The sequence below is a fragment of the Aspergillus wentii genome (assembly GCF_001890725.1).
Source record: "Aspergillus wentii DTO 134E9 unplaced genomic scaffold ASPWEscaffold_7, whole genome shotgun sequence".
Taxonomy (NCBI): Eukaryota; Fungi; Ascomycota; class Eurotiomycetes; order Eurotiales; family Aspergillaceae; genus Aspergillus; species Aspergillus wentii.
The window spans coordinates 446,768-471,900 of record NW_024467838.1 but is presented as its reverse complement, the minus strand read 5'-3'; the positions used below and the strand labels follow the sequence as shown (position 1 = coordinate 471,900).

The following is a 25,133-nucleotide window of genomic DNA, read 5'->3' as shown; positions in this document are numbered from 1 at the left end:
CAACTCTGTTCGCGATCTAAATGATTCTATCTCTGCCTCTAGGCGCTGATCCTTATATTAATCCAGAAGCGGTGGGCCTGTGAATTGGATAGATCGTTTTAGTCTCGCCAGGCGATGATGTGGTGGGTTCAACATCGTATTCCATGGACTTGGCCGTCCTTTTTTTCTCCGTGCCACTGGCAATCTTCTTTTATTCAATCAGAATTCTATTGTAGTCTGTAGAATTCTGTATAACTCTGGAGCCAGTCTTATTGCATTTAGTCTATTAATATAGTAGACGGAGTGGTCAAACGGATCTGAAACCGCGACCCATCACGACCCATGAAACATCTCGGAGATGGCAATGGGTCTATCAGCTCTCGTCGGGAAATCATCAATCTCCATGAATATTTTTTTCCTTCTTTCATTTTTTTTTTTTTTTGTTTGGTTTCTCAACTGTCAAGAAGAATGCAAACAATTAACCACCCACGGTCTGACAATCCGGGCTTATCACTAACACACTGTCGCAACCAAACAGAAAGTGAATATGCAATCTTATAACCCGCCTCATGTAGGATAAACAAAAGAAGGAAAAGGAAATTCTATTGTGCTGTATGTGTATGACAAGAAAAGAAAGGACCCGCCATGAGAATGAAAAGAAAAAAAAAAGAAGAGAGCGTCATCATCGCTTTTCAAACAGTGTGCCTTCTGCGCCAACTAATCCAGACATACCCTGCATCCCAATTTGACAAAAAAAGGAAAGGAAATGTAACAAGAAGAGGGGGGGAAAAAAAAGGAAAGTAGAGAAAGAAAGGAACGAGAAAGAGTAGATCGCTCATTCAATCCTAAAGTTTCAAGATGTTGCCCGCGTGTTTGGGTTGGTGTTGGTGATCTCAACCGATCGGGTTTCCAGCTCCTTGGGCATCAGGCTCTCTGGCAGCACCACGCTCGGCTCCACGGCCGCGGTCGCGCTGGAATCCGCAGGAGTGGCATTTGAGGCAGAGCTCTCTGCAACGGGCTTCGGGGCTGTGTGCTCGACATGCTCGGCGGACTCGTCTCCTTTGTCCTCATCCCCAATCACGGCAGCCAGGCTCCGGAAATTGAACATTGGCTCGGTGGAAGAATGGTTCCCATTAGTTGCACCAATGTGGTCTTCGGACGTAGATTCCACAAGCGATGACAAGGACGAGGATGCGCTCGACATGTGCCGTAGATGGGACCGCTTCGACGGCTCTATGGGCGGAGCTTGGACGACGGAGGGCAAGAGCTGGTTTGGATCTGAAGAGGTGGGATTTGCACTGCTGGAAGTTGCACCAGAGCTTGTATCTTCAGTAATTGTCGGCGCAGAGGGCGACGCACGGTCTACCTCCTTCCCTTTCCCTGCAACGGAGGAGTCTTCCAGGGATGAAGAGTTACTGGCAACCCTGGCCAATCGACCATCTGGATTGGTATCAAGAGCAGAGGTGCTGCCATTATTGCTATACAACCCATTCTTTCGCATTGACTTTTCCGCCTTCTTCGCGTCCTTCTCTCGCTTTTTGGCATCCTTCTTCGCTTCCTTCTCTTCTCTCTTAAGCCGGTCTTCTTCGCTGGCTAAACTGAGTCGGATAGCCTCCATCATCATCATTTCCTCCAAGTCGTCGATTCTATTGCGCCTCGAACTGCCTCGAGCTGGCGCCAGATTCCCCGATTCTTCTTCGGGGGACTCAGCCTCCTGCTCAGGTACACGTCTATCAGTTAAGAACGCAAGAGCTTGCAACGCCGGGGAGCCTCGAGCATTGCTCTGAGGTTCTGGCGCATTTGATCTTCTCATGCCTCTCCTGCCAAGACTGAAATTCCGGGAATCGCTCCCGGTTCCGTTGGAGTTCATCAGGTACGCTGCAGTGTGAAGTGCAGTAGCTGCTGCCGACCTGCGCGCAGCATGTGCACGGGCATTAGCCAGCTTCTGTGCCCAGTCTGGACGGACCCTATCAGTGGTAACGACTGTTGGATCGGAAGCGGATAGTGATGTAGCACGCCGGCGACCTGTCAGTGCTGCAGGGTTTCCAGAGGAGAGCGATGAACTGGATGATACGGGGGATGTCACATTAGCCGGGCGACCGCTCGGGTCCAGGGCGTAGGTCAAACCGCGGCGGAAAGCCGGAGGTGTGTATGTGACACCGAATTCAGGCTGGACACAAAAGGGGCAGGCTGCAGCCTCCGACACGAGTTGGCAATCTGCGGAATCTGCATGCTCGCCTTCTGGTGCTGGAGTTGGAGCGGCCGTTGGATCCGCATCCCCATGTTCTGGAGGATGAGGCTCGGGGCGTTTAATTTGTACGAAACATTCGGAACAGATCGGCTGGTCACAGCATCGGGTGTGATTTAAGTAAGGAGGATAGTAGAGGAAGCAAATGGGACACTCGGACGAATCCTTATAAAGGTATGCTTCAACGGGCTGTCCGTTGATAAATGGATCGCGAGGGAGCTGTAACTCGCGCGGGCCCAAGTCCGATTGAGAACCAGACTTAGACGAAGTAAGAGCGGCAAGCGTCTTTGCCCGGGTCCGGAATAATGGCGAGCTCGACGTACCGGAAGCAATGGGAGAGGTAGGAGAAGGCAGGGAAGACGTCTGGGACGTATCCGAATTGCAGGATTGCGACCTCGAAGTGATTGGAACCATCAAATGTTGGTGTACGTTTCTCGCGTCGGACGATTCTTTCGTATCTTCTGTTGTCTTCGGGGGGTTCTTGTATTCCAACTCCGGAGGAATTTCATCTGGCGGTGGTATCGATAAGCCTCGCGCAGCGGCCATGAGCTGATGCTCTGTCCAAGAATCTGAAAAGTCGTTGAGACCTCTCCAGAATGGGGCCAACCTTCGTTCGATCTGAACGATATAGTCAGTATCAAGACTTATAAGGGACACAATTGTTGGACGGATTTACCATCAGTTGCCGGACCACCGCTTTGTTGAAGTCCTCCACCCCGACATAAACACCTTGCGTAACCAGATAACCCCCATCAACATGTTCTTCCTTCATGCTACGCTCGCGCTCCTTGATCCTCGCTGTCCTTTCTCGCTCCAAGCGGCGGGCTTCCCGCTCCTGTTTGTTCTCTCGTCGACGTTCGAGGCTCTCAACATCTCGTTCATGACTGCCGCCTATTCCGAGGATGGAGAGATCAGGCCGACTGCCTCGGGTGGACCGGGAACCCTCTGAGTGGTGACGGTCGCTGTACGGCGATCTCCCATGTCGACGGTTTGATGTAGCAAGAGACGGGCGCGCCTCTTTTGTCTGTAAATTGCCCATATCCAGCCAGGTCGAGCGATAGTGTTACAAGAAAAGGGAAAATCAGGCCGATAGGCCGAAATGTATGAGTGCCTCCGACGGATCCAGGCGGAGACGACGGAGCAGGCGTTACCCCCAGAAAGGGAGAATGGGAGAAGGGAGGGGAAGACAAGCAAAGGGGAAAGTCTGAGCGACAAATCCTGAATAGATGAATGTAGATAATAATAAGGTAATAAGATGAGGAGAGAGCAAGAAAGACAACAATAATAATCCAAGCAGCAACAGGGGGGGGGGGGTTCAGGTGGAGAGGAACAATGGTTGGCTGAGGGAAGCTTTAGAGAGCGGGGGAGGGAATCGTAATAGGTGGCAGCCGATGGGGGCTGCTGAGCGCGGCGACGATGAGATCAGAAGCGGGAAATAGACCGGATCTGGATCGAGAGGGGAAGAAGATAGGATTTAAAAGAACAAGAAGACCAGCTGGTCAAAAAAAAAAAGAAGAAGAAGAAAAAAAGAGACTTATAGATGGGAAAAAGAAAAGAAGGACTGGTGTTGAGATCAATGATGGAGAGTTTCAATAGTGGATGGAAGGAAATATGATACGTAGAATGGAAGATAGAGAAAGAGTCGTACAGTAGGAGTAAGACAGAGAATGTGACGCCACGGGACGCCACGCATTACATCAGCTGTGGCTGGACGGTGTATTGAAGGCCAAGAGATGAGGTGGACAGGTCGAATAGAATGGCTTTTAATAGCAAGTATATGGTTGATATTCCTGAGTCGATAAAGCTTCTTTCCATCCAGAATAAGCAACCATAACAACACACGGCAGAACAACAGCTGTCTGAATTGATGCTGCATGAAAGAGTGGATATCACGTGTGGCGGTGCCTGACAATGCCTGCGCCACATCGGTTGGTCTGGCCGGAAAGGAAAATCCATCGCAAAATAATCGGCCAAAAATTATTCGGGATGCTCCAACACATGCCACGGGATTTCATCAGGTGGCTGTCCTTTGTGTGATGCAATCTGGATGATATTTTCATTCTGTTATTCTCTGTCAACCCAGATGATCATCTTTTGGTGACCAATTAATAATCTTTTTTTTTTCTCCTCTCATTCAATCCTCATTGTCCATATCCACGGCTGTATAATCTAGATGCAATGACCACGGCCACATCAACCACTACACGCCTCCACATCACCCCTTTAACCCCCGACATCCTCCCTTCGGTCTTGCCTGCATCAATTCGACCCTTGGCCTCAGAGATTTCCTTCCACGCCATTCCTACCTTCCCCGAGAATAATTACGGATACGTGACCCTGCCCAACATGGAGGCCGACAAGATCAAAAAGAAGCTCAATGGTTCTATTCTCAAGGGCAAGAAGTTCAAGGTCGAGGCTGCTCGGCCCCACAAAAGACATCGGGATGAAGAGGGCGATGAGGAAGTTGTTCCCGATCCCAAGCCAGCCTCTGAGAAATCGTCCAAGAAGTCGAAAAAGCGAAAGGCAGAAGACACTGTGGTTGATGGGTATGAGTTGCCATCGGATCGCAAGGTGAAGAGAGGCTGGACGGAGTCGAGTAGTACCAAAAAAGAGAAGCGCAAGGAAGAGAAGAAAAAAGAAAAGGACGAGAAAAAGGCTAAACCTCAACCCAAATCCAAGTACACAGAGAAGGAAGAGTGTCTATTCCGGGCCAAACTCCCTCCTAATAAAATTGCCATCGACAAAAAACAAGAAAAGCAGTCCAAGAAGAAGAAGAACCCCACAAACGAGTCCGTGATCCATGAGTTTGCGAATACTGTCACACACCCAAGCTTCTTGCGGTCCGAAGGCGAAGAAGCGACTCCTACATCTACATTTGAGGAGGGCAAAGGTTGGGTAGATGACTCTGGAAACGTAAAGGAAGCTCCCAGTGACAGAATCAGAAATGACCAGTATAGACCAGGCAAGGTAGCAGGGGCTAAGGAGAAGCGGAAATCGGCCAAGATCTCTGTGTCTGAGAAAGAGTCAAAGCCTTCCAAATCAAAGGGTAAAAGGTCTACCAAGAATATTGAGTCCTCGGATGAATCAGAGGAGGACTGGACCTCTTCCAGTGGCTCTAGCTCCGATGAGGATACCGCAGGTTCGGAAAGCGACGAAGACTCGACCAACTTATCAGATGAATCTTCCAGCGATGATGAGAAAGATCCAGATCCCAAGGCTGGCAAGTCTTCTGATCCTACACCCGCGGCTCCTACTCAGCCAGAGGCTTCGATTGATCAAAACGAAACCTCGATGGAGGCAGATAATGACTCAAGCCCCAAAGAGGTTCACCCATTGGAGGCGCTTTTCAAACGCCCTGCGCCCGACTCGTCTGAAAAAAAGCCTGCCGTTGAGGCCCCCAATGCTCAGTTTAGTTTCTTTGGACAAGATGATATCGAGTCTGAGGAGGAAGAGCCAACCAAACCTACCGAACCCCAAACACCGTTTACGAAGAAGGATATGCAATTCCGTGGATTGAGAAGCGCTGCTCCAACACCCGACACTGGCTTGGTAGGTCGAAATATCAACTGGAATGCCTCAGGAGAGGAAGATGCTATGGATATGGATGATGAAGTGTATACAAACACCCCAGTTCCCAAATCGACCACTGTTCAAAGGGAGGAGTCCGATTTTACCAAATGGTTCTGGGAGAATCGTGGTGACAACAATCGTGCGTGGAAGAAGAGAAGGCGAGATGCTGCTAAGGAGCAGAGGCAGAGAGAGAACCGGATGAAAGGAATGAAAGGAAAGTCATAAACATGGCATGGTGTTTAGCATTTCGGGTTTAAGATGACGGGCATATTTTGCATAGCTGTGATGCTTGATTTCATATATACCTAGTCCTTTTGATACGTATTCTAAAAGTCTTGTCCCATTTTCAAGTAACATTTACACAATGGCGTATAAAATCGCCAAAGATCAAATACCTGACTAGCAGTAACAAATCAAATGATATCCAACGCTGATTCTCGAATTGTCACATGATGCCAAGAATCCCGAGGTTGATTGATTGTCGCCAATGATACCCATCGTCGTCAGCTTCTAGAAACCTCGAGTGTCGCTGGACGATAATCACGATTGTCCTTTATTTCTTCACATCAAGCCCATCATGCTACAACGTGGCAGTAGTTCTTATCTGCTGCTTCTTTTTCTTGCCCTCCTTTCTTGCGCGTCATTGGCACTAGCATCCAGTAAGTGAAGCCAACTTTCCAATCGTTCGCGATCTCCCTCCTTGCGAACACCAAAGAAAGAGTCCTTCTTCTAACAACTATCTCCTTGATATAGCACCTACTTCATTCTGCAAATGTACCTGTTTCTCCAATAGCACCATCATCCCCCTTGACCCCGCACAGCCAGAAACCACCTCGGCTCTAAACAACCTCTTCCACATCCGGAATCGCCGCTTCACTGAAGATGATGACACCGAGATTGAGAAAAGGACCAGCAAAGACAAGAGCAAATATCGGCCACTGAGCTGTACCGATTGTAACCGGAAATTTTGTCTTGATTACGACTTGCCCACTTGTAAGAACGCGAAGGAGGAGGATGTGTTTACTACTTGTTTCCGTATAACAATTCGTTCCAGGCATGTGACACTGAGGCAATGCTAACTCTTTCTGCTTAGAACGAGACTCGGCCAAAGATGAAGCTATCGTGTTCATTTTCATATTTGCGACAAGCGGTCTTCTAGCATGGGCAGTCTTTAAGCCATGGGTGGAAAAGTGGATTGAGGTATGTTGATTTATCTCGCCGACGATGTAAACACTTTGAAAAAGAAAGCTGATTTCCTTTCAGGCAGCACGGGAACGCCGGTCATACATCCCTGTCTCTGAAAATGAGACGTGATCCTGTTTGCATGGCGGTGCCATGTAAGATTTGAATAATGCTTCATGTATTCCACGAATTGTCAGGATTTGGATATTTTCTTGTACAGTATTTATATAGAGGCAGCTTGGTACTGCTTGATCTTCGTGGTCCAAAATATTGATTATTTATGGCCAAATTCGCTTGCTTTCTCCAGAATAGTATAAGAACACTGACAACAATACCACCTGATGAGTCACCAATTATATCATAAAATTCAGCCACTTTGTTCAATGTGTGTCATATTGTACAACTTGATGCAAGAAATCACAACAATAGTAACAAGCTAAATTGGGAATGTCCTTTTAGTACTCGCCTAGGAACAAATAGTTTTGGCTGCAATCGGCAATCAGTTGTGACACAAGCATTCCTCGAATATCCGCCGAAGCTCGTCTCCGTTGTTTCGCCTCCCATGGTTCTCCCTTTCGGCTGTTCCCAGACAAAACTTTTTTCTGTTATCTCTTGCCATCGCTGGCACATGACTTGATTGCAAGCCTGATGCAGGCAGAAATCAACCCCGCCTGGAATATTTCTTTCTCTCCTTCCTTTCAGTTCCCATCAACTGTCAGATTCCACATTTCATCACACGCCTTAAGAGAGGGATAAATATATAGAGAAAGAGAAGAACTGAAAAGACTAAGATCTCATACAGGAGACCCGTTACTTGGCTGGGGATTGCCGTAAGAATCTTAAACGGTTCTCAAGAAATGGTATTAACACTCCAGGAAAGACCAACATGCGCGGACGACAGATTCCCTACCACCCAGTTATTTCTTCTAGGTGAGTTTCATTCCAGTGAAGAATCATATATATAAGTCGCATGCTAATTGGTGTTGATAGCAATATGTCGTGTTGCGGAGCCAATCGCCCTAACGTCCATCTTTCCCTATTCATGGGTGATGGTTAAGGACTTTCGCATGGCGAATAGCCACAATGCCTCTATTTACGCCGGTATACTCGTCTCCGCCTTTTCCCTTGCTGAAGCTTTGACTGGTATGTTATGGGGGGCTCTTTCAGACCGAGTCGGTCGCAAACCCATTCTCCTCTCCGGTTGCTTCGGTACAATGCTATCGCTTCTGCTTGTGGGATTTGCCCCCAACTTCTGGGTGGCCCTCTTTGGGAGAGCTTTAGGAGGATTTTTGAATGGCAACATTGGGGTTATCCAGACAATGGTTGGTGAATTGGTCAAACGGCCTGAGCATGAACGTAAGTGCCAACTCTTCTCTTGTGCTGGTGTTCATGGGCCTGACAGTTTAAATGCAGCTCGAGCCTATGCTGTGATGCCATTTGTCTGGTCAATTGGAACGATCATCGGGCCAGGTAGGTGTTCAAACTTCTCAAGGTGATTGAAATGGGACAAATGTTGATGTCTTGGCTGTAGCCATTGGAGGTTTGCTTGCAAAGCCAGCAGAAAGTTACCCTACCCTCTTCCCTACTGATGGCCTATTTGGCAAATTTCCCTATCTTCTACCAAACCTTGTTTGTTCCGTTTTACTTCTTTTTAGCATCATTGGCAGCTGGCTGTTTCTGCAAGAGACCCATCCGGACATGCAGAAATGGAGTGTTCCCGAAGATCTCGATCATACATCCGCCGAACATCCTCTTCTAGCAACGGCTGGAGCAACAGCAAATGCAAGCGCAGATCTACGAGCCGAATCATACGGAACTTTCAACCAGGTCCATCTGCATCAGGACGAGGACTGGGTGATACAAGTCGATGGATCAAAGGTCGAATCGGGTCCAGAGAAACCAAAGACTTTTAACTGGCGAGTTACCATGCTCATCGTTGCATTGGCTATTTTCACATATCATTCAATGACATATGATCATCTGCTCCCTATCTTTCTGCAAGACGGAAACGCCAGAAACATCTCGGGCTTGGGCAATTCGGGCTTCAGTATTCCTGGTGGAGTCGGTCTGTCGACCCGAACTGTCGGATTGATCATGTCTTCCGACGGCTTCATTGCACTCTTCGTTCAAACTCTTATTTTCCCAACCCTGGCCCATTTTTTGGGGGTATGGAAGCTTTTCGTACTGGTGACTGTTCTGCACCCCATTGCCTATTTTATCGTTCCCTTTTTGGTTTTCGTGCCACACAAATTTCTCTTTATTGGCATATATGCCTGTCTGATCGTTCGCAACATCCTTTCTATCATCGCTTTCCCGGTACTGTTGATTCTCATCAAGCAAGCCAGTCCTTCTGATTCTGTCATGGGCAAAATCAATGGCCTTGCTGCGTCCGCAGGAGCAGCCTCTCGCACGGTTGCTCCTCCTGTGGCGGGGTTCCTGTATAGCACCGGTACCTCAATTGGTTTCACTGCCATCGCGTGGTGGGGAAGCGCCTTTGTGGCCACTATTGGTGCTCTCCAGGTGTGGTTTATCCAACGAAAGAAGCACGCCTCGGTCACAGTCCAGCCAATTGTCCCTTGCCATATTGCTCCCGATGGCACTCAGCCTGCGAAACAGACTATTCATATCATGGTGACTGAGGCTGATGGAAACACAGAGAGCAACGCTTAACGATTTGTCCGACACGATACTTTTCTTTCTTGGTTATATTATATTTCGTGGAACTGAAGACAGTTTGAGAACACCTTTTTTGATGTAGAACTAGTGGCTCTTCTATTAAGCTTATCTAGCATGATTAGACCACTATTGTAAATAGCTTCTGTTCTTATTGCATCTACTAGTTTGTAATGTATTTAGTTTGGTGGAGTATTCTTTCTGATGTGCATAAGTGTTGTTTTTTTGACGGCAGATTATTTATTTGTTCACATAGACTACTCCCTTCCAAGATAATTGGTGATATATCACTATAAGCCGGTCATCATGTGGCACCATATATGCATAATATCTCAAGAGCAATTATCTGATATTTTACCGAGTGGATTGATTGTTTCTCCTCGATTCTTCTCATGCCAAATTAGGGCTATTCTTGGGCGGTGAGAAAACAATTCTGTCAGTTGCCACCGCTCTGCAAGTGCCGCACTAGACCGTAAACGGATTAGCTTTATTTACCACCCATTGCAACCGGCGAAAACAACAACAACAAAATAATAATAATAATAACAAGAGTCAATCTGCTTCAACCTCCTTACCGTGGGCAAGCAGTTTATTGCTTTTCATACATATTTTGAATTAGCATTGACTTATTGCGCTTCTTGGCTTATCTACAAGACTAGCGCGATTTCTTCTTTTGTTTTCTCTCCTCCCCTCTCCTACTTACCTCGTCATGTCTACTCCTCTTTCCCCCTTAACGTCGTCGCGTCAGAACTCACGAGGTCTCTCACCAGCCTCCTTCCACTCTAAGACAGAGCACAGCGGCATTGACGAAACTATGGCGAACAACGAGTATTCAGAGAACACCTTTTCAAGTCCATTAAAAACAGTTATCAGTAATACAGACATTGAAGACCCTCAAGAAGACATGGACTACCCCCCGACACACGAATCACACGAGCAAAATGTAGTCGAGGACGATGCCGAATCTTTCCAGGTAGCACCTAGCTCACCTTTTCAGTTTGATGGGAGAGATGAAACCGTCGACTTTCAAATGCTGCAAAGGCAACAACAAAGACAGCTATCACCCATATTCAGTGAACGGTCTACGACTCCCAGAAAACGGTCCTACGAAAATGTCCCCGATGAACAGAATGCAGACGAAGATTTGGACGAGAGGCACACGAAAGACACGAACCGAAGAGATCAGCCCGAGATTAACGTTTACGCGGATGAAGATGCTCGGCCTCACAATGAGCAGAACTTAGTCGAGGGCGCAGGACAGGAAACAGCCAACAGCATGATGGAGGATAAGCACAATGAAGGCATGAGTACTGTTCTCCGCGAAGACGAAACAGCCGGAGAAAACGAAAATGCAGACGCAGACGACGTGGACGATGCTATGATTGACAACAACGATGATGACGAACTTCACGAAACCATGGACGAAACTTGTTTGAGCACATTTTCAGCTGTTCCAAATGCAGACATGACATCATTTGCAAGGCTGCGAGGCGAGTCGCCCACAAAAGCGATGCGAAACTTCCAGAACAGCCCAGCTCAACAGAGCGATGCTCGCAGCGTGGAACCGTCTACTCCAAACAGCTCCAAGAGGCCGTACATGAAAAATTCATTGATTGACATCGGCTCGCCCATCGGTTCACCTACGCCCAGAAAACGGGAGGCCAGGGATATCGGAAATCCGAGCGACACGCCCAACTTACTAGACCTCGCAGATCAGCATACCTTTTTCCCGCGTAAACGCTATAGCGTACAGAATGCGCGATACTCCCCCTCTCGGCGCTCGCCATTGCGAAACGTGGGCGAATCTATCAGGTCGCCGTCTAAAACGTCACTGCTGGACTTTGATATCCCTCCCGTACCGACCCCCCGGTCGATCCCAACCGTCACACCCCGAGAACTTGAGTCCCTTAAGTCTGGTTTCATGTCAGAGATTTCCTCGCTGAAAGCGACTTTGAGTGGAAAGGAAGCTGAGGTTGCCAGCCTTAAGCAGGCTGTTGCAGACGCGGAACGACGTGTTGGCGAAGCCATGGAAGAAGTTCGTCACGAGGCTGCCAGTAAAGAGGCGTTGGAGATTGAACAAGTCGAATGGCAGCGAAGGGGTCAGGAGATGGAAGATGTCCTACAGACCGTAAGGGCTACCATTGTGGAGGGCGAGCGTGAAAGAGAACAGTTGACGAAGAAGGTGGAGGAAGTCGAGAAGAGCAAGGAACAACTCGAAGGCCGAGTTGTTGAGCTAGAGAGCCAACTGGAAGCAGCTCGGACTTCAGCACCCAGTGAACCAGGAGCGTCTGAGGCTGCACCCAACACTAAAACGGCAGAAAAGACGGCCAACGAAGTCCAGGATGCGGTTGAAAAGGTTGCTCGTGAGCTTCACGCACTGTACAAGGGCAAGCACGAGACCAAGGTTGCGGCGTTGAAGAAGAGCTATGAGTCACGGTGGGAAAAACGCGTCCGGGAGGCCGAGAAAAAGGCGAAATCCACCAATGAAGAGAACGAACGGTTGAAGATGGAGCGCGATGCCGCCATGTCGGAGGCTGCCAACCCCAATGCTAGCATGATGGCCCGTGAGAACGATGATCATGAAGCCGAGCGGCACGTCCTCGAAGCACAGATGCAGGGTCTACAGCAGGAAATGGCCGCAATCAAGGCGGACAGTGAGCGAATGCGCTCGGAGTTGGAAATGGAAAGGGCCGAAAAGGGCGAACTCGTTGCTGCTGTGGATGAATGGTTGTCGATGCAGCAACCGCAGCAGCAGACCTCTGGACCTTCGAGTCCACGTGAGGAGGAATCTGGGGAGCGCACGACAACACCAGAGCCAATGGTTGAAGATTTCCGACGCAGTATTGGACGCAGTGGCCCTAGTGGCATCCGTCCTCCCAGCACAGGGGAGAAGAGGATACCCAAGATCCCAGCGCCAGCCAGTCGACATGGTAGAGGCAACAGCGGGGGCAAATCTGGGATAGCAGTGTTTACGCCAGGCCGCAGTGGCATCATGGGATCGATTGAACGGATGGGCCGTGGTGCATAGGCTGCATGATGGACGGATTGATTTGTTACGATTACTATTCCCCTTTTTGTATGAGGTTTTTTACGTTTTGCTTTGATAGTTTTGAATTGGCTACTACTGAGATATCCTGAAGGCGTTGAAATAGGAATGTCATTGGATGTTGAGTCAAGATCACAGCGAGTAGTGGTAGCAGAGCAAGTATATCCCTGAACCATCGACCTCCGCTGCCCCGGCTTATCTGCGGGGTAGAGGCCGTCTAGCCGGAGGTGACTAACGGTTAGTCTGTGCCGTATGGATCTAGACTTCCCTCACTTAGTAGCAATTAGCATGACTGCTTAGTATTACTGTAAGTAGTGGTAATTTTAGTGTACAGCTTAGTCGTGGTGTAGGAAGAATCCTGCTGGGATAAACACAGACCCCTCCTATCTGGGTGCCTATCTGGGCAGGATGTCATGTGAAAAATGACTTCATGTCTGCTTCTTGCTTTTTGTCGGGTTACCGCCAGCAACGTGGGGGATCGGACCGATTCATAATAATGTACATGATTGAATATGTTGGAGTTACATTTACAGGAGAGTAGTCTACGTCAACTACATAGAAGTCACGGTAAGGGGAAGATCGACAAGTAACTCGTCTAGGACAAATGCTCCGGCTCGGCAAAGTGGCTTGAACCATTTCGGACCGTGGACGGTCGAGATGTTGTAATGCGATGACTATTAACCCCAGGATCGGAGGTGGCGGTGCGATGGAACGAGCAGAAGAAACTGGAGAAACCAAAGTCTGTCTGCCGTATTTCCGCAAACGGCATCCCAGAGAGGAGGATCAAATTTCAAGATCCAGTCTAGTCCCACCGTGGAATCCGCAGTGACGCTGCTGACTGGTGGCAGGTGAATAGTTGCCTCTTCCTGTATGGAATCAGGATTGTCTGGTTCGTCTGGGTTGGATATTTTAATTTAAATTATGGAATGGTTTGGGGTTTGGGTGGTTTGTTCCCCCTCCTTTTCGGAAGTTTCCCCAGTCCCCGGAATAACGGAGTGGATGAAGGGATCCCGAATGATTTCCGACACAGTCTGCCATGATTTCCATGAAGAAGAATTATCCGAAGATCGCACTCTCTGTGTCTCTCCCATGCCTCCATCCAGACTGTCTGACAGCAGAGAGAACGTTTACCCTCCGTGCATCGGCACAAAACAACAGGCTGATTGGGCCAGACAGGGCATCACGTGTGGCTGGCAGATGGACACGGCAGATCCACCCGCGCGTCTTTTTTTTCCGCAATCAAGATTTGGTCTGATTTTGATTGTGATTCTGATGGGGATTGGCGTGGTAGTAATACTATTATGTTAGACTAACCCTCCTAAACTAACTCGCAAGGTCGCCTATTTTCAGAGCCACCGGGTTCGCCATTTGATTGGATCAGCATGCTCCAGTCTAACCTAGTCTTGCCTCTGCTCCACCGTCAATTCGGGATCTGGGTCGGTATGGAGTCAGAAATAGGAGACATTGAAAGACAAGAGAGTTACAATGTAGCTGGATGTAAAAAGGGGAAAGCGTGATCTTCATCAGCTTGAAATACTGGAAAGTTGACAGATAATGGAGCACATGCAGTCAACCGGATTCTAGGATGTAAATCGTCATCGGTCCATATTTGGGATAGACACATGCTTTGGACTATCGATTCTGCAGATTGTATCTTACCATAGTACTTGTATGAAATAATATGAATAATATTGAATCATATTGAATAATCAAATAATATTCTGGAGACTTAGGACTGCAGATTGTTGGGACTGCAAACTTTCAATGATCTTCATTCCATGGATGTGATTTCCCTTGTTGTTCTAAATTGTTCTTATTTCTATCTTTTTCTTCTTGGTTATCTTCAATTCAATTCATCTCAACATAACTCTCTAATGCTAATACTCATAATAGTACTCTAGATACTGTCAAGTGTCAAGTCACAAGGGTTAAGTGCGGTAAAACGGAAAAGATTCCGAGAAATGACGCAGCTGCCCTCCCAGAACCACGGGCCTAGCCTGTTTTGGAAGACATGGCTCTCAACCAATAACAAGGATTCTGATTCGCTCCCGGTCCCCTCCGGCGGTGGCCGTGACTGGCCGGCCGCAGCAGTGGGGCCCTGTGGGCGGGCTGGACTCAGTAACGTGACCGGGCCGAAGTCACCGCATCGGCCAGTGGTTGGGCAGAAACAGCGGGTGGGGCCGGTGGGGCAGGGTGGGGCGCCAGAATTGGATAATAAATGGCCTAACAGTTTGGGGTAACGAAAGGGAGTATCCAGAGGCAGTTGAAACGTGCCCTAGGCAGCGTACGGTAAGGTAACCGAAGGATGGAAGTTTTCAAGTCATAATAATTGTATTATGTGATTTGATTTCTGATTGCTGTGCTAATGCTTTACTTTGTCTGGTTCTGGTCTGGGGGAGGCAAAAACTGGGGCTGCTTGGGATCGTCCTTTTTCGGTTTTGGCCTCCTGATCTCTTCTGTAACGACAGTATTTAACCATGGCGTCGCCCCGGGCCCAGCGCGCCAGTCGGTTTTCGTCCTTTGGACGAAATGCTTCATAGATGATTATTCTTATTTTATTTCTTATATAAAAAAAAGCAAAAAAAAGCAAAAAAAAAGAAAAAGGAAACCCCGTTGATACATGCTACTTCCCTGACACTCTCCACTCTCTTCCTTTCTTTACACGTTGTGATCGTGCTTCTCTTTTTATCCTATCTATCTATCTTCACCTACATTTCTAGTCTCGACGAATGACTCAATTGATTCGCCCTGTTCATAATAATGACTAACGCCACTGCTACACTATCTTCCTCTTCTTCCTCATCTACTACCCCTGCAAAAACAATGGATCCCCAATCCCAATCAAAACGCAAGGCCTCTACGGCTGGCCTCTCTGTCAACTCCCGCCCTGTCAAACGAAGAGCCTCCAAGGCATGTTGTTGCTGTCGTGCTCGCAAGGTCCGTTGCGATGTCGTCGAGAATGGTTCGCCCTGTACGAATTGTCGTCTGGATCAGGTAGAATGCGTGGTTACAGAAAGCAAGAGGAGAAAGTTCGTCCATGTCGAAATAGCCTTGTGGTGAATTCATTTCATCACAAACATATCACCCGCCTTGGAATTTGCCCGGCTAACGTCGAGTGTCTCTCTTTTTTTTGCCACTCTTCAGGAAATCTCGTGTTGAAACAGAACATCCGTCTGTCAACCATCCCTCTGTATCGCCCGTCCCCGAAGATGGTGGCAATCTTCTGCGCAGACTCTCTGAGAGTCGCGGGCTTTCGGACGCTGCCCCCGCATCCCCCTCTCTGCATTCTGTAGACTTGGATCAAGGGCAGCATATGCCGCATCTGCTCTGTTCGTGTTATCTCCCTGGGTTTTTTCTGAATGGGGGGGGGGGTTTCAACTAATATTCTCATAGATCAAAACCAAGTCCAGCGCATTGGCTCGGAAGACCAATATCGAAGACGAATGGCTCCCAACCCAGCAGTCCCCGCCACGCTTCCCCTGCATCATGTCACCTCGCAAATTCAGCAGCTCTTGGATCCGGGCTTTGCCAATGCTCGTTCTGGTGGTGTTGTACTGCCCGACTACATCCGCGGGTTGCCCGCGCGATTGCAAAAAGAGGATATCGATTATCTGGCCATGAAAGGCGCCCTGACCGTCCCCGATCCCGAGTTGCGCAATGAATTGCTGAAAAGCTACATCCACTACGTTCACACCTACATGCCTCTTTTGGACTTGGAAGATTTCCTGCAGACAATCGTCAAAAACGATGGCATTCACCGAATGAGTCTTTTACTGTTCCAGGCTGTCATGTTCGCCGGTACTGCGTTTATCGACTTGAAGCACTTACATGCTGCCGGTTATCAGTCTCGCAAGGTGGCCCGCAAGGTCTTCTTCCAGCGTGCCCGACTATTGTACGACTTTGACTACGAAGTGGACCGTATCTCCCTCGTTCAGTCCCTACTCCTGATGACTTATTGGTACGAGACCCCCGATGACCAGAAAGACACCTGGCATTGGATGGGCGTCAGTCTGTCTCTCGCACATACCATTGGACTGCATCGCGATCCCGGAAACTCCCGGATGGACGTTCGTCGCCAGCGCATGTGGAAACGCATATGGTGGAGCACCTACACTCGCGATCGTCTGATTGCCCTGGGAATGAGACGTCCCATGCGCGTCAAGGACGATGACTGTGATGTCCCGATGCTGTGTCTTGACGATTTCGAGTTCCACGCCTTCCCCCCTGAAATCGTCAGCATGGTTGGAAACTCGGAAATTCTTTCGAATCCGAGTCACCAGCGAGAGCTCGCCATGATGTTTATCGAAAAGGCCAAGCTCTGTCTGGGCGTGAGCCATGTCCTCTCCGCCCAGTATTCCGTTCTGAGCCATAAATTCGGCGGCACGATGGAGACTACTATGATGCTGGTCCCCAAGAAATCGGCCGCGGAGACGTTTGAAGTCCGACGCTGCGACCAGGAGCTGGAAGATTGGCGGGCCAACCTTCCCGTGGAGACCCAGTACTCCCCCGCTGCCTCCCAGAAACTGACCGAGGCACAAGAGGTTTTGCATTCTCATCGGGCCCTGCTCAAGATGGTCTACCTGACCACGTCCAGCGCTTTGCATCGCCCTCAAGTCCTCCCGGCCATCCCATATCCGTCGATGGATGCGGAATTGCAAGAAATGTCGAGGAACAAGGTGCGCTTTGCCGCCGTCGAGATCACCAATATCGCCCAGGACCTTCACTGCTTGGATCTCACGCGGTATTTCCCCACTACCGGAGTCACGGTGCTCCTGCCCGCCGTTATCATCCACCTTCTCGACATCAAATCCAGTGACCCCAGTGTTCGGATGACTAGCCTACAACGCTTCTACCAGTGCATGCGTATTCTCCAGCGATTGAGAGAGATCTACGCTTCCGCCGATTTCGCCACATCTTTCCTCGAGGCCGCGATTCGCAAGGCCGGTATCCAGCTCACTGTCGCCCCACAGGACGTCCAGACCCGGCCTACCGGCAGCACACTAGACACGACCTCGCGACTCAACACCCTGACTCCACCCCCCGATTCCCTCGCCCAGAAGATCCCAGACCTTACCTATCCCAAGCCTCCTAAAGCAAAGACGGCCGCTCAATCTGCCGAGGAAGGTGGCCCACTCTTTGCTTCGACTCCGCCCGCATCCGATGGTAGTGAAAATGGCAGCACAAACAACCTCAATCCGAACTACCACCAAGATGCCTTTAGCATTCCCAACCTAGATTCGGAGTTGAGTTTGAGCCAGCTCATGGATCTCGCCAACGATGCCGAGGTGACCCAAAACGATTTCGATGCGCTGATCAACTTTGACGATGCCGGTACCGACTTCATGGCCTCGGAGGACAGTAATCTCAACCTCAATGGGAACCCCACTGCGGACAAGAATTACGGATTCAACATGGGTAACATGTCTGACATGATGGGTCTCAACCCTGACAGTAAAGGGGTGGACTTTACTGGGCTGGCGGATGGTCTTCCAGGCCCCATAGGCACGACGACCGAGGCACCAGCCGAGGCCAACATTACCGCCGATCTCGACACTGATCTCGGGCTGAGCCTGGATTCATGAAACCCGATTACTTGTGCATATTAATTCCTTTCGATTCCCTTGTTCTTTTTTTCATTAATATTCTGTTTTATTACGGGATTGGATTGGCTTTATCGCTTTGAAATTCGTTTTAACATGCCTCTTTCAAAAGACATGAATCATGGGTGGCGTTTATTCTGTAATGGGATATATATATGTGCCTGCTTTTCATTTGTTTATATACATGTTATCAAAAGTATGAGATGAGGAATATGAATGACTTATTCTACAAAAGTAATGTGTCTTTCTGCTGTACAAGTGCGTGATATAAATCTCCGGGAATCGGAATCACATGTTATTGTGTCACTCGGTCAATTGATTGACACTGGAATTAAAGTTGCAGCTCTCTTCTATGGAAACAAGACGTATTATTCACATGAAGTTCTGTAATAGATGATCTCATGGTGGTCAAGATCTACGAGGGTGTTTGGGTGGCATTATACTGAGACTTTGTAAATAACGGCTTGTGCTCTAATTATGCTATGCTGGACTGGCTGATTAAACAAACTGAAATCAATGCTTAATTCTGCTTGTTCTTAAAATAAAATGCCATTCTTTAATAGTTCTTGTAAGACAGTGTTTACTCTGTCAACTCTGTCAACTCTATCCTAAATTCTATGAGACATTAATCTAGCTAGAATGTCTATCGGTGTCTCTCAATATTATCCAAGATATGATTCAACTTATCTCTCCAAATAATAACAATAGTAATCCTTCATATAATAATAATATATTATCGCATCGGTATCCTCCGTCTTACCAGGTAGTCTTATCCAACCCAACCCCTTTTGGGCAGGTCGCTGTCCATCTTGTCCTCTCCACCTGCGGGGTTTTTCTCCTCTTCTTCCACTCTAGTTTCTACTAACTGACCCATCCTTCTACCGCCATCTGTCGATTCTTTCCTATCGGAAACACGAATCGTCAATGTCTCTCTAGTCTCTTCTTCCTCCTTCTCTTCTTCTCCTTCGTATACCTGTCGATCCCTGCTGTCCCGTTGATAAGCGGCCAGTGGAGACGGCTACCATGACGCGATCTGCAGGGTTGGTGGTTCTCACAATCCGTTTGTCCTCCTTACGCTGCACGCTGCACAGTGCTGATGGCAATTAATTAATAAATAATAGATAGTCATGTAATGGATTCGTTGGAATGCAGCACCGTTCCTGCAGTTCATGTCAGCAATGGCTTGACTCGCCCAACAAACCTCCGACAGGTCTCAATTTGACCTACCTGGATGCTACCCTGCTATCAGACCTCTCCAATCACACTTCCACTTCTCCCCGGCAGCATGCAGCTCTCCCCTCATAGTCACACACATTCACGATGTGGGCCTGGAGATCGATTCTCGATCCCTTTCTGCGTACTGGCAAAATGTAGACACATAAAGGGGGCCAGGCACCCCTTGACCTCCGCACGAGTAGACAGGGTTCTGTGAAGCAGCTTCGTTCTTATCCTTCGATACGGAATTGATAAAATATAAGATCAATTGCCGATAATTTAACATCATGCGTGGATACGGCTTGATATCGTTACTATTGCCTCTGGCGACCGCCTCGCTCAGTGGTAGACAGCTGCCCAAGGATCCTACGGGTGTCAAAACCCTGACGACGCCTAATAATGTCACCATTCGCTACAAGGAGCCAGGGAAGGAGGGCGTCTGCGAGACAACACCCGGTGTCAAATCGTACTCTGGTTATGTTGACCTCTCGCCAACCTCGCATACCTTCTTTTGGTTTTTCGAGGCCCGACACGACCCGGCTAATGCCCCTATCACGCTGTGGTTGAACGGTGGCCCGGGCAGTGACTCTTTGATTGGACTTTTTGAAGGTTTGTTCTGGTTTGCTCAATATCTTAGACGTGATGCTGATGTAGTTGGGCAGAATTGGGCCCTTGCCGCATTAATTCTAGCTATAAATCTTATGTCAACCCTCATTCGTGGAATGAAGTTTCCAATATGCTTTTCCTGTCCCAGCCGTTGGGTGTTGGTATGGATTACCATGAGCACAGTTTGAGAATCGCAGAACTCTGACTTGTTTGTTGAATCGCAGGCTTTTCCTACAGTGACACACAGGAGGGTTCTTTGAATCCCATTACAGGAGTTCCCGAGGATGCATCATTTGGAGGAGTCCAGGGCCGCTACGCTACTATCAATGCTACCTTGACTGGTAGGTTTGATCAAAAAAAATTGGTTTTCAGAGACCCAGTCTAAACTTTGGTGCAATCACAGATACCACTGATCTCGCTGCGAAAGCCGCTTGGGAGGTGCTACAGGGCTTCCTTGGTGGTCTTCCGCAGTTGGACTCCAAGATCAAGTCAAAGAGCTTCAATCTATGGACGGAGAGTTATGGAGGGTGAGTTATTTGGTTGATTTTATCAAGAATTTTTGCTGACCATTTATTCAAGGCACTATGGACCTGCAGTGAGTTCAACGGGCTACTACAGCCGATACTTTTTGCCACGAAACTAACAGACGCAGTTTTTCAATCACTTCCACGAGCAAAATGAAAAAATTGTGAATGGTTCTGTAGATGGCATTGCCCTCGACTTCAACTCTTTGGGTATCATCAATGGCATCATCGACGAAGCTATCCAGGTAGATCACTCGCACTATTGACGACTATCCGAGCAACTATTAAGACATTTGCAGGCCCCCCACTATCCAGAATTTGCGGTCAAGAACACCTACGGCATCAAATCTGTGAGTCTTCCACAGGAGATGCAATCCAAACCGCTACTAATTAGCCATCAGATCAACGATACTGTCTACAACTACATGAAATTCGCCAATGCGATGCCCAATGGATGCCAGGATCAAATCGCCCTGTGCAAGCAAACAAACAGAACGTCGCTGTCTGACTATGCAATTTGCACAGAGGCTACCAACATGTGCAGGGACAATGTTGGTATGTTGGCCGCTGTTCTATCTCACTAAGTTAATGGTCTAACACATCCATGCAGAGGGCCCATACTACGAATTCAGTGGACGTGGGGTGTACGACATCAGACACCCGTACCAGGTAGGTCGCATGCATATATTACTGAATACTAAAACAGGAAAAAAAAAAAAGAAAAGAAAGAAAGAAAGAAACTAATCTTGCTGGTCCTAGGACCCCACACCCCCCGAGTACTTCCTCAAATACATCCAAAAAGACTCGGTGATGAACGCCATTGGCGTCAATATCAACTACACCGAATCCAACAACGAAGTCTACTACGCCTTCCAGCAAACCGGCGACTTCGTTTGGCCCAACTTCATCGATGACCTCGAGGAAATCCTCAAGCTTCCCGTCCGCGTCTCCCTCATCTACGGCGATGCAGACTACATCTGCAACTGGTTCGGTGGCGAAGCCATCTCCCTCGCCGTGAACTACACCCACAGTCGCCAGTTCCGCTCCGCCGGTTACGCACCCATGACTGTCAACGGGGTCGAGTACGGCGAGACCCGTGAGTATGGTAACTTCTCCTTCACCCGTGTCTACGGGGCTGGGCACGAGGTTCCATTTTACCAGCCCGTGGCAGCTTTGCAGCTGTTCAACAGGACTTTGGGTGGATGGGATATTGCTGAAGGTACCACTCAGATTTGGCCTGGATATGCCACAAATGGTACTGCCAAGGCGACTCATACTCAGTCGTCGGTGCCATTGCCTTCTGCGACCAAAAGCGCTATTGCCAGGCCGTATTGATGAAATTTACATAAAACAGTGATTTTGACCTCTTACCTGTTTTGTACATACATGCATTCCAGCATTTTCTGATATACTGTCACATCGATAATACTGTTCTCTTTCCTGAAAAAGGCCAAAATTAGAGGTTTTTATCTACTTGACGAGGATGCTGTAGCTGCTCCATAGAGAATATAAAGTGGACATCATCTATTATATGTAATCATGGAGTGAGGTATCTGTTGCGGCAGAGGCCACGCAGACCAGCTGCACGCTGGCATGTGCGCTTGGTCAATCGATTAAGGATATTATGGTCGTCGTCGTAAATACACATTCCCAGCTTTCCAACAAGTGGTAGAAGCTCCAAGAAAAGACGAATTAAACAACAAGGCTATCCCAAAAAGTCATAATTGAGAAGCCCAAGCCACATTACAATGGAGATATATAAACAAAAAGAAGAAACACTAGACAGAAATTCGTTTCTCATCCTTTTTCTCGGGTGTTGGATAGTTCTCCATAGGGATACCGGAGACATCGTGCGCGGTTTGGTCGGAAAATCCGAGGTCATCCGCAACGTCGACATGGTCTTTAATTTTCAGAACAACGACAGGGGAGGCGATCAAAAGACTGGCGAGAAGAAGGGCCCAGCAAGAGGCAAACTCGGTCATAAAAGGGGTTTTCTGGGCATCCAATCTAAAATTCATGATTTGTCAGTGATCTGATTTCCGAGTAGATGGGCTTCTGCAAGCATTGGATGAAACAAACTTACCGCCACATTCCTGCGGCACCAGCGGACTGAATACCTTTGTAAAAACCGGCAAAGTTCGCGAGCTTCCGACTGTTGTTGGAAAGTGATCCCATGAACCTAAAGCAAACCAGTGCGTCAGTCTCGTGATCTATGAGTGTATATGAGTCAATGTGGAAACTTACCAGTAGGTGCACGTTTGGAAAGCGGCATCATAGAATCCGTAAAATATGTAAAGGAACATGGGCCCGATATAGCCACTGTCGGTCCAGTCTTTGGTAGCTGTGACTGTTGGGCGAATATATTGCTTCTGAAACGCATAACCGCCACCCCAAATTCCCATGGTGATGGCAAAGAGAAGGAACAAATTAATTCGGGCACGCACTGGACGTGAAAACCATTTCATGTCCAGCGTCTGCCCAAAAACGAAGGCGCCGACCATCTGGCTCAGCCAGTAGAGAAGACTGTTGAGGGACCGAGTACGGATATTGAAGTAGGCGCCGTTGACGCTGTTGAAGTGATAGGCGTAGAACCAGTTGCTGGCAAGAAACATGGGAAAGAATAGAACAATGTACCAATCAGTGAACAAGGTCTCCCAGAGACCTTTGAATTCGGACTTCCACGTGGGATTCTTCATAACAATGACTCGCGAGCCATCCTTGCGCATAACGTATTTCGAGTCTGCAAGGCCCCAGGCGAGGACAAATCCAGCTGCCATGAGCACCATGAAGGCAATATAGGTGCCATCGTTGACACGCCCTGCGTCTGAGTGCAGGTTTTGGCCGAGGGGTACCTATTTACCAACATTTTGTTAGAGATAAATTCCTGGGATATGGTCACAGTCGGAGTTTTTTACTCACCAAACTTCCAATGACACCACCCAGGTTGAAAATAACCCAGAAGATCGAGATAAATTTACCCTTTTCTTTCTCGTTGGGATAACTCATCATGACAGCTCCCTGTGCACACCAAAGCAGACCACCGCAAACACCTAGCATCGCACCCGCAAAAACCAGAAAGCCGACATTCTTGTTGTGGTTGTAAGAAAGTAGCGAGGCGACGTAGAGGAAATAACCAAAACCGCCCAATGAGAGCGTCAACCGGAGACCAATTCGATTGGCGATGGAACCGGCGAAGAAACCGACGACGGCAAAAGTGCTGTACAGGGCTGTGTTGGCATCACTGACATCGGCCGTATCGACCTGACCACCACCTCCAAGTCCGCTGACCGCGTTGAACATACCGGGACAGAGAAAGCAGACGAAGGAGACGAGGATCAATTGCATTTCGGGAGAAGCAAAATACGGCAGGTTCCAAGGGCCCAATTTCAATGGCTTGTACATCCACGGCTTACCCACGACGGATGAGTCGTGGCCAGACTCGGGATCCGAGGCGGTTTCGGGGAACTCTTTTTCAGGTTTGTATCCATGATTATCCGTTGTCGATGGCTCCATGATTCCCCTAAAGCTCAAAAGAGTATATATATAAGAGTGTATGCATATATATAATTTAATTTTATATATACTTGAAGGTGGGCGCTAGGGGCACGAATCCCGATCAGCAAGAGTCGTGCAGTTCGCGCAAGGTTCAAGGGTGAATGCAGGAAGGGAAAGAGACAGCAACCAAATAAAAAAATAAATAGCGTTCCTTAACGAACCAGACGGAAAAAAGATACTCAGGCACGACAGCCGTCAAAGGAGGAAGAAAACAAGGAAAGAATGGAGAGGATGGAATGAAGGGGGCGGGGGACGAGACGGAAGGACGAGTATAAATAAGAGAATGGATAGTTACACAACACAGGGGGAGAGAAGAAAAAGAAGAAAAACGAGGATTCGAATCAGTCTGGGGTAAGAAAATAGCTACGGCGAGGGACGAATAAAAAGAAAGCGATTGGGGCCATCAGATGATGATGATGATAGTCGGGGGAAGTAATACGAGGCTGTGATGATGTGGAAGAAGGAAGAGGTGGAGAGCGTACCTTATCTCTCTCTAGCAGGACGAGTCAATGAAAAGCCTCAATTCTGCGATAGAAGACGAAGATAGTCAAGAGAGTGGATGGAAATCAACGCCGATCCACCATGGCTGTCGAGTGGAAATTGCGGAGAAGGAAAAAGATGGAGAAAATGTGATGCAGATAAGCCGACGTGACAGCCACGAGGACGAAGCGATTGAGACAGTGACAGATCAGACCGGGAGATGATGATGTTGCAGAGAGAGAAACGAGAGAAGATGAAGGCGAAGATGGATGGAGCCATCCGATGCAACTCAGCCTCTTTTTTTTTTTTTTTTTTTCTCCTTTATCACGATAAGAACCAGGAGAGCGAGAAAGAAGGGAAAAGAAAGGCCGGAAGGAAGCGAAGACACGACGGTGACATCGGGCTGACTCCGCTTGCAACTCTACGGCCGAATGCGGGGATGAGATGATGGTGAT

At 48.3% G+C, this 25,133-nt stretch overlaps 9 protein-coding genes across 9 annotated transcripts; 7 read left to right on the top strand and 2 right to left on the bottom strand.

The window, feature by feature from the left end:
* Positions 1-832: 832 nt before the first annotated feature.
* Positions 833-3,266, bottom strand: sip5 (Sip5p; the record flags this gene model as incomplete). Its single annotated transcript, XM_040833466.1, has 2 exons — positions 833-2,845; positions 2,904-3,266. The coding sequence occupies 2 exons, from the start codon at positions 3,264-3,266 to the stop codon at positions 833-835; spliced, it is 2,376 nt and encodes a 791-aa protein (XP_040685505.1).
* A 918-nt stretch (positions 3,267-4,184) lies between these two features.
* On the top strand, positions 4,185-6,264 carry ASPWEDRAFT_43825 (uncharacterized protein). Its single transcript, XM_040836120.1, has one exon. The coding sequence runs from the start codon at positions 4,406-4,408 to the stop codon at positions 6,020-6,022; it is 1,617 nt and encodes a 538-aa protein (XP_040685504.1). The 5' UTR covers positions 4,185-4,405; the 3' UTR covers positions 6,023-6,264.
* A 110-nt stretch (positions 6,265-6,374) lies between these two features.
* On the top strand, positions 6,375-7,111 carry ASPWEDRAFT_117107 (uncharacterized protein; the record flags this gene model as incomplete). The annotated part of the gene is made up of 4 exons (XM_040828710.1): positions 6,375-6,456; positions 6,551-6,832; positions 6,891-6,997; positions 7,061-7,111. 4 exons carry the CDS (start codon positions 6,375-6,377, stop codon positions 7,109-7,111), a joined length of 522 nt encoding a protein of 173 aa, XP_040685503.1.
* Positions 7,112-7,729: 618 nt separating this feature from the next.
* On the top strand, positions 7,730-10,059 carry ASPWEDRAFT_43823 (MFS transporter). Its single transcript, XM_040836119.1, has 5 exons — positions 7,730-7,809; positions 7,860-7,909; positions 7,970-8,335; positions 8,393-8,449; positions 8,511-10,059. Exons 3-5 carry the CDS (start codon positions 8,029-8,031, stop codon positions 9,647-9,649), a joined length of 1,503 nt encoding a protein of 500 aa, XP_040685502.1. The 5' UTR covers positions 7,730-7,809; positions 7,860-7,909; positions 7,970-8,028; the 3' UTR covers positions 9,650-10,059.
* A 145-nt stretch (positions 10,060-10,204) lies between these two features.
* ASPWEDRAFT_43821 (uncharacterized protein) lies at positions 10,205-12,894 on the top strand. The gene has a single exon (XM_040836118.1). It carries the CDS (start codon positions 10,362-10,364, stop codon positions 12,678-12,680), a length of 2,319 nt encoding a protein of 772 aa, XP_040685501.1. The 5' UTR covers positions 10,205-10,361; the 3' UTR covers positions 12,681-12,894.
* A 690-nt stretch (positions 12,895-13,584) lies between these two features.
* Positions 13,585-14,079, top strand: ASPWEDRAFT_43820 (uncharacterized protein). Its single transcript, XM_040836117.1, has one exon. The coding sequence runs from the start codon at positions 13,620-13,622 to the stop codon at positions 14,004-14,006; it is 387 nt and encodes a 128-aa protein (XP_040685500.1). The 5' UTR covers positions 13,585-13,619; the 3' UTR covers positions 14,007-14,079.
* Positions 14,080-15,008: 929 nt separating this feature from the next.
* farB1 (putative C6 transcription factor (Ctf1B)) lies at positions 15,009-18,548 on the top strand. The gene is made up of 3 exons (XM_040836116.1): positions 15,009-15,727; positions 15,843-16,027; positions 16,092-18,548. Exons 1-3 carry the CDS (start codon positions 15,459-15,461, stop codon positions 18,278-18,280), a joined length of 2,643 nt encoding a protein of 880 aa, XP_040685499.1. The 5' UTR covers positions 15,009-15,458; the 3' UTR covers positions 18,281-18,548.
* An 876-nt stretch (positions 18,549-19,424) lies between these two features.
* Positions 19,425-21,978, top strand: ASPWEDRAFT_160833 (S10 family peptidase; the record flags this gene model as incomplete). The annotated part of the gene is made up of 10 exons (XM_040829804.1): positions 19,425-20,122; positions 20,176-20,280; positions 20,344-20,460; positions 20,523-20,646; positions 20,699-20,714; positions 20,772-20,888; positions 20,943-20,993; positions 21,045-21,198; positions 21,254-21,312; positions 21,403-21,978. Exons 1-10 carry the CDS (start codon positions 19,801-19,803, stop codon positions 21,976-21,978), a joined length of 1,641 nt encoding a protein of 546 aa, XP_040685498.1. The 5' UTR covers positions 19,425-19,800.
* Positions 21,979-22,421: 443 nt separating this feature from the next.
* On the bottom strand, positions 22,422-24,156 carry ASPWEDRAFT_175140 (unc-93 family MFS transporter; the record flags this gene model as incomplete). Its single annotated transcript, XM_040831318.1, has 4 exons — positions 22,422-22,650; positions 22,727-22,822; positions 22,888-23,495; positions 23,563-24,156. The coding sequence occupies 4 exons, from the start codon at positions 24,154-24,156 to the stop codon at positions 22,422-22,424; spliced, it is 1,527 nt and encodes a 508-aa protein (XP_040685497.1).
* Between the last annotated feature and the right edge of the window lie 977 nt (positions 24,157-25,133).

Coding starts and splice junctions, on each gene's coding strand:
- ASPWEDRAFT_43825 (XM_040836120.1), top strand. CDS start 4,406: ATGACCACGGCCACATCAACCACTACACGCCTCCACATCACCCCTTTA.
- ASPWEDRAFT_43823 (XM_040836119.1), top strand. CDS start 8,029: ATGGTTAAGGACTTTCGCATGGCGAATAGCCACAATGCCTCTATTTAC. Junction 8,336..8,392: donor CAAACGGCCTGAGCATGAAC/GTAAGTGCCAAC, acceptor GTTTAAATGCAG/CTCGAGCCTATGCTGTGATG. Junction 8,450..8,510: donor TGGAACGATCATCGGGCCAG/GTAGGTGTTCAA, acceptor TCTTGGCTGTAG/CCATTGGAGGTTTGCTTGCA.
- ASPWEDRAFT_43821 (XM_040836118.1), top strand. CDS start 10,362: ATGTCTACTCCTCTTTCCCCCTTAACGTCGTCGCGTCAGAACTCACGA.
- ASPWEDRAFT_43820 (XM_040836117.1), top strand. CDS start 13,620: ATGGAATGGTTTGGGGTTTGGGTGGTTTGTTCCCCCTCCTTTTCGGAA.
- farB1 (XM_040836116.1), top strand. CDS start 15,459: ATGACTAACGCCACTGCTACACTATCTTCCTCTTCTTCCTCATCTACT. Junction 15,728..15,842: donor ACAGAAAGCAAGAGGAGAAA/GTTCGTCCATGT, acceptor GCCACTCTTCAG/GAAATCTCGTGTTGAAACAG. Junction 16,028..16,091: donor GCATATGCCGCATCTGCTCT/GTTCGTGTTATC, acceptor ATATTCTCATAG/ATCAAAACCAAGTCCAGCGC.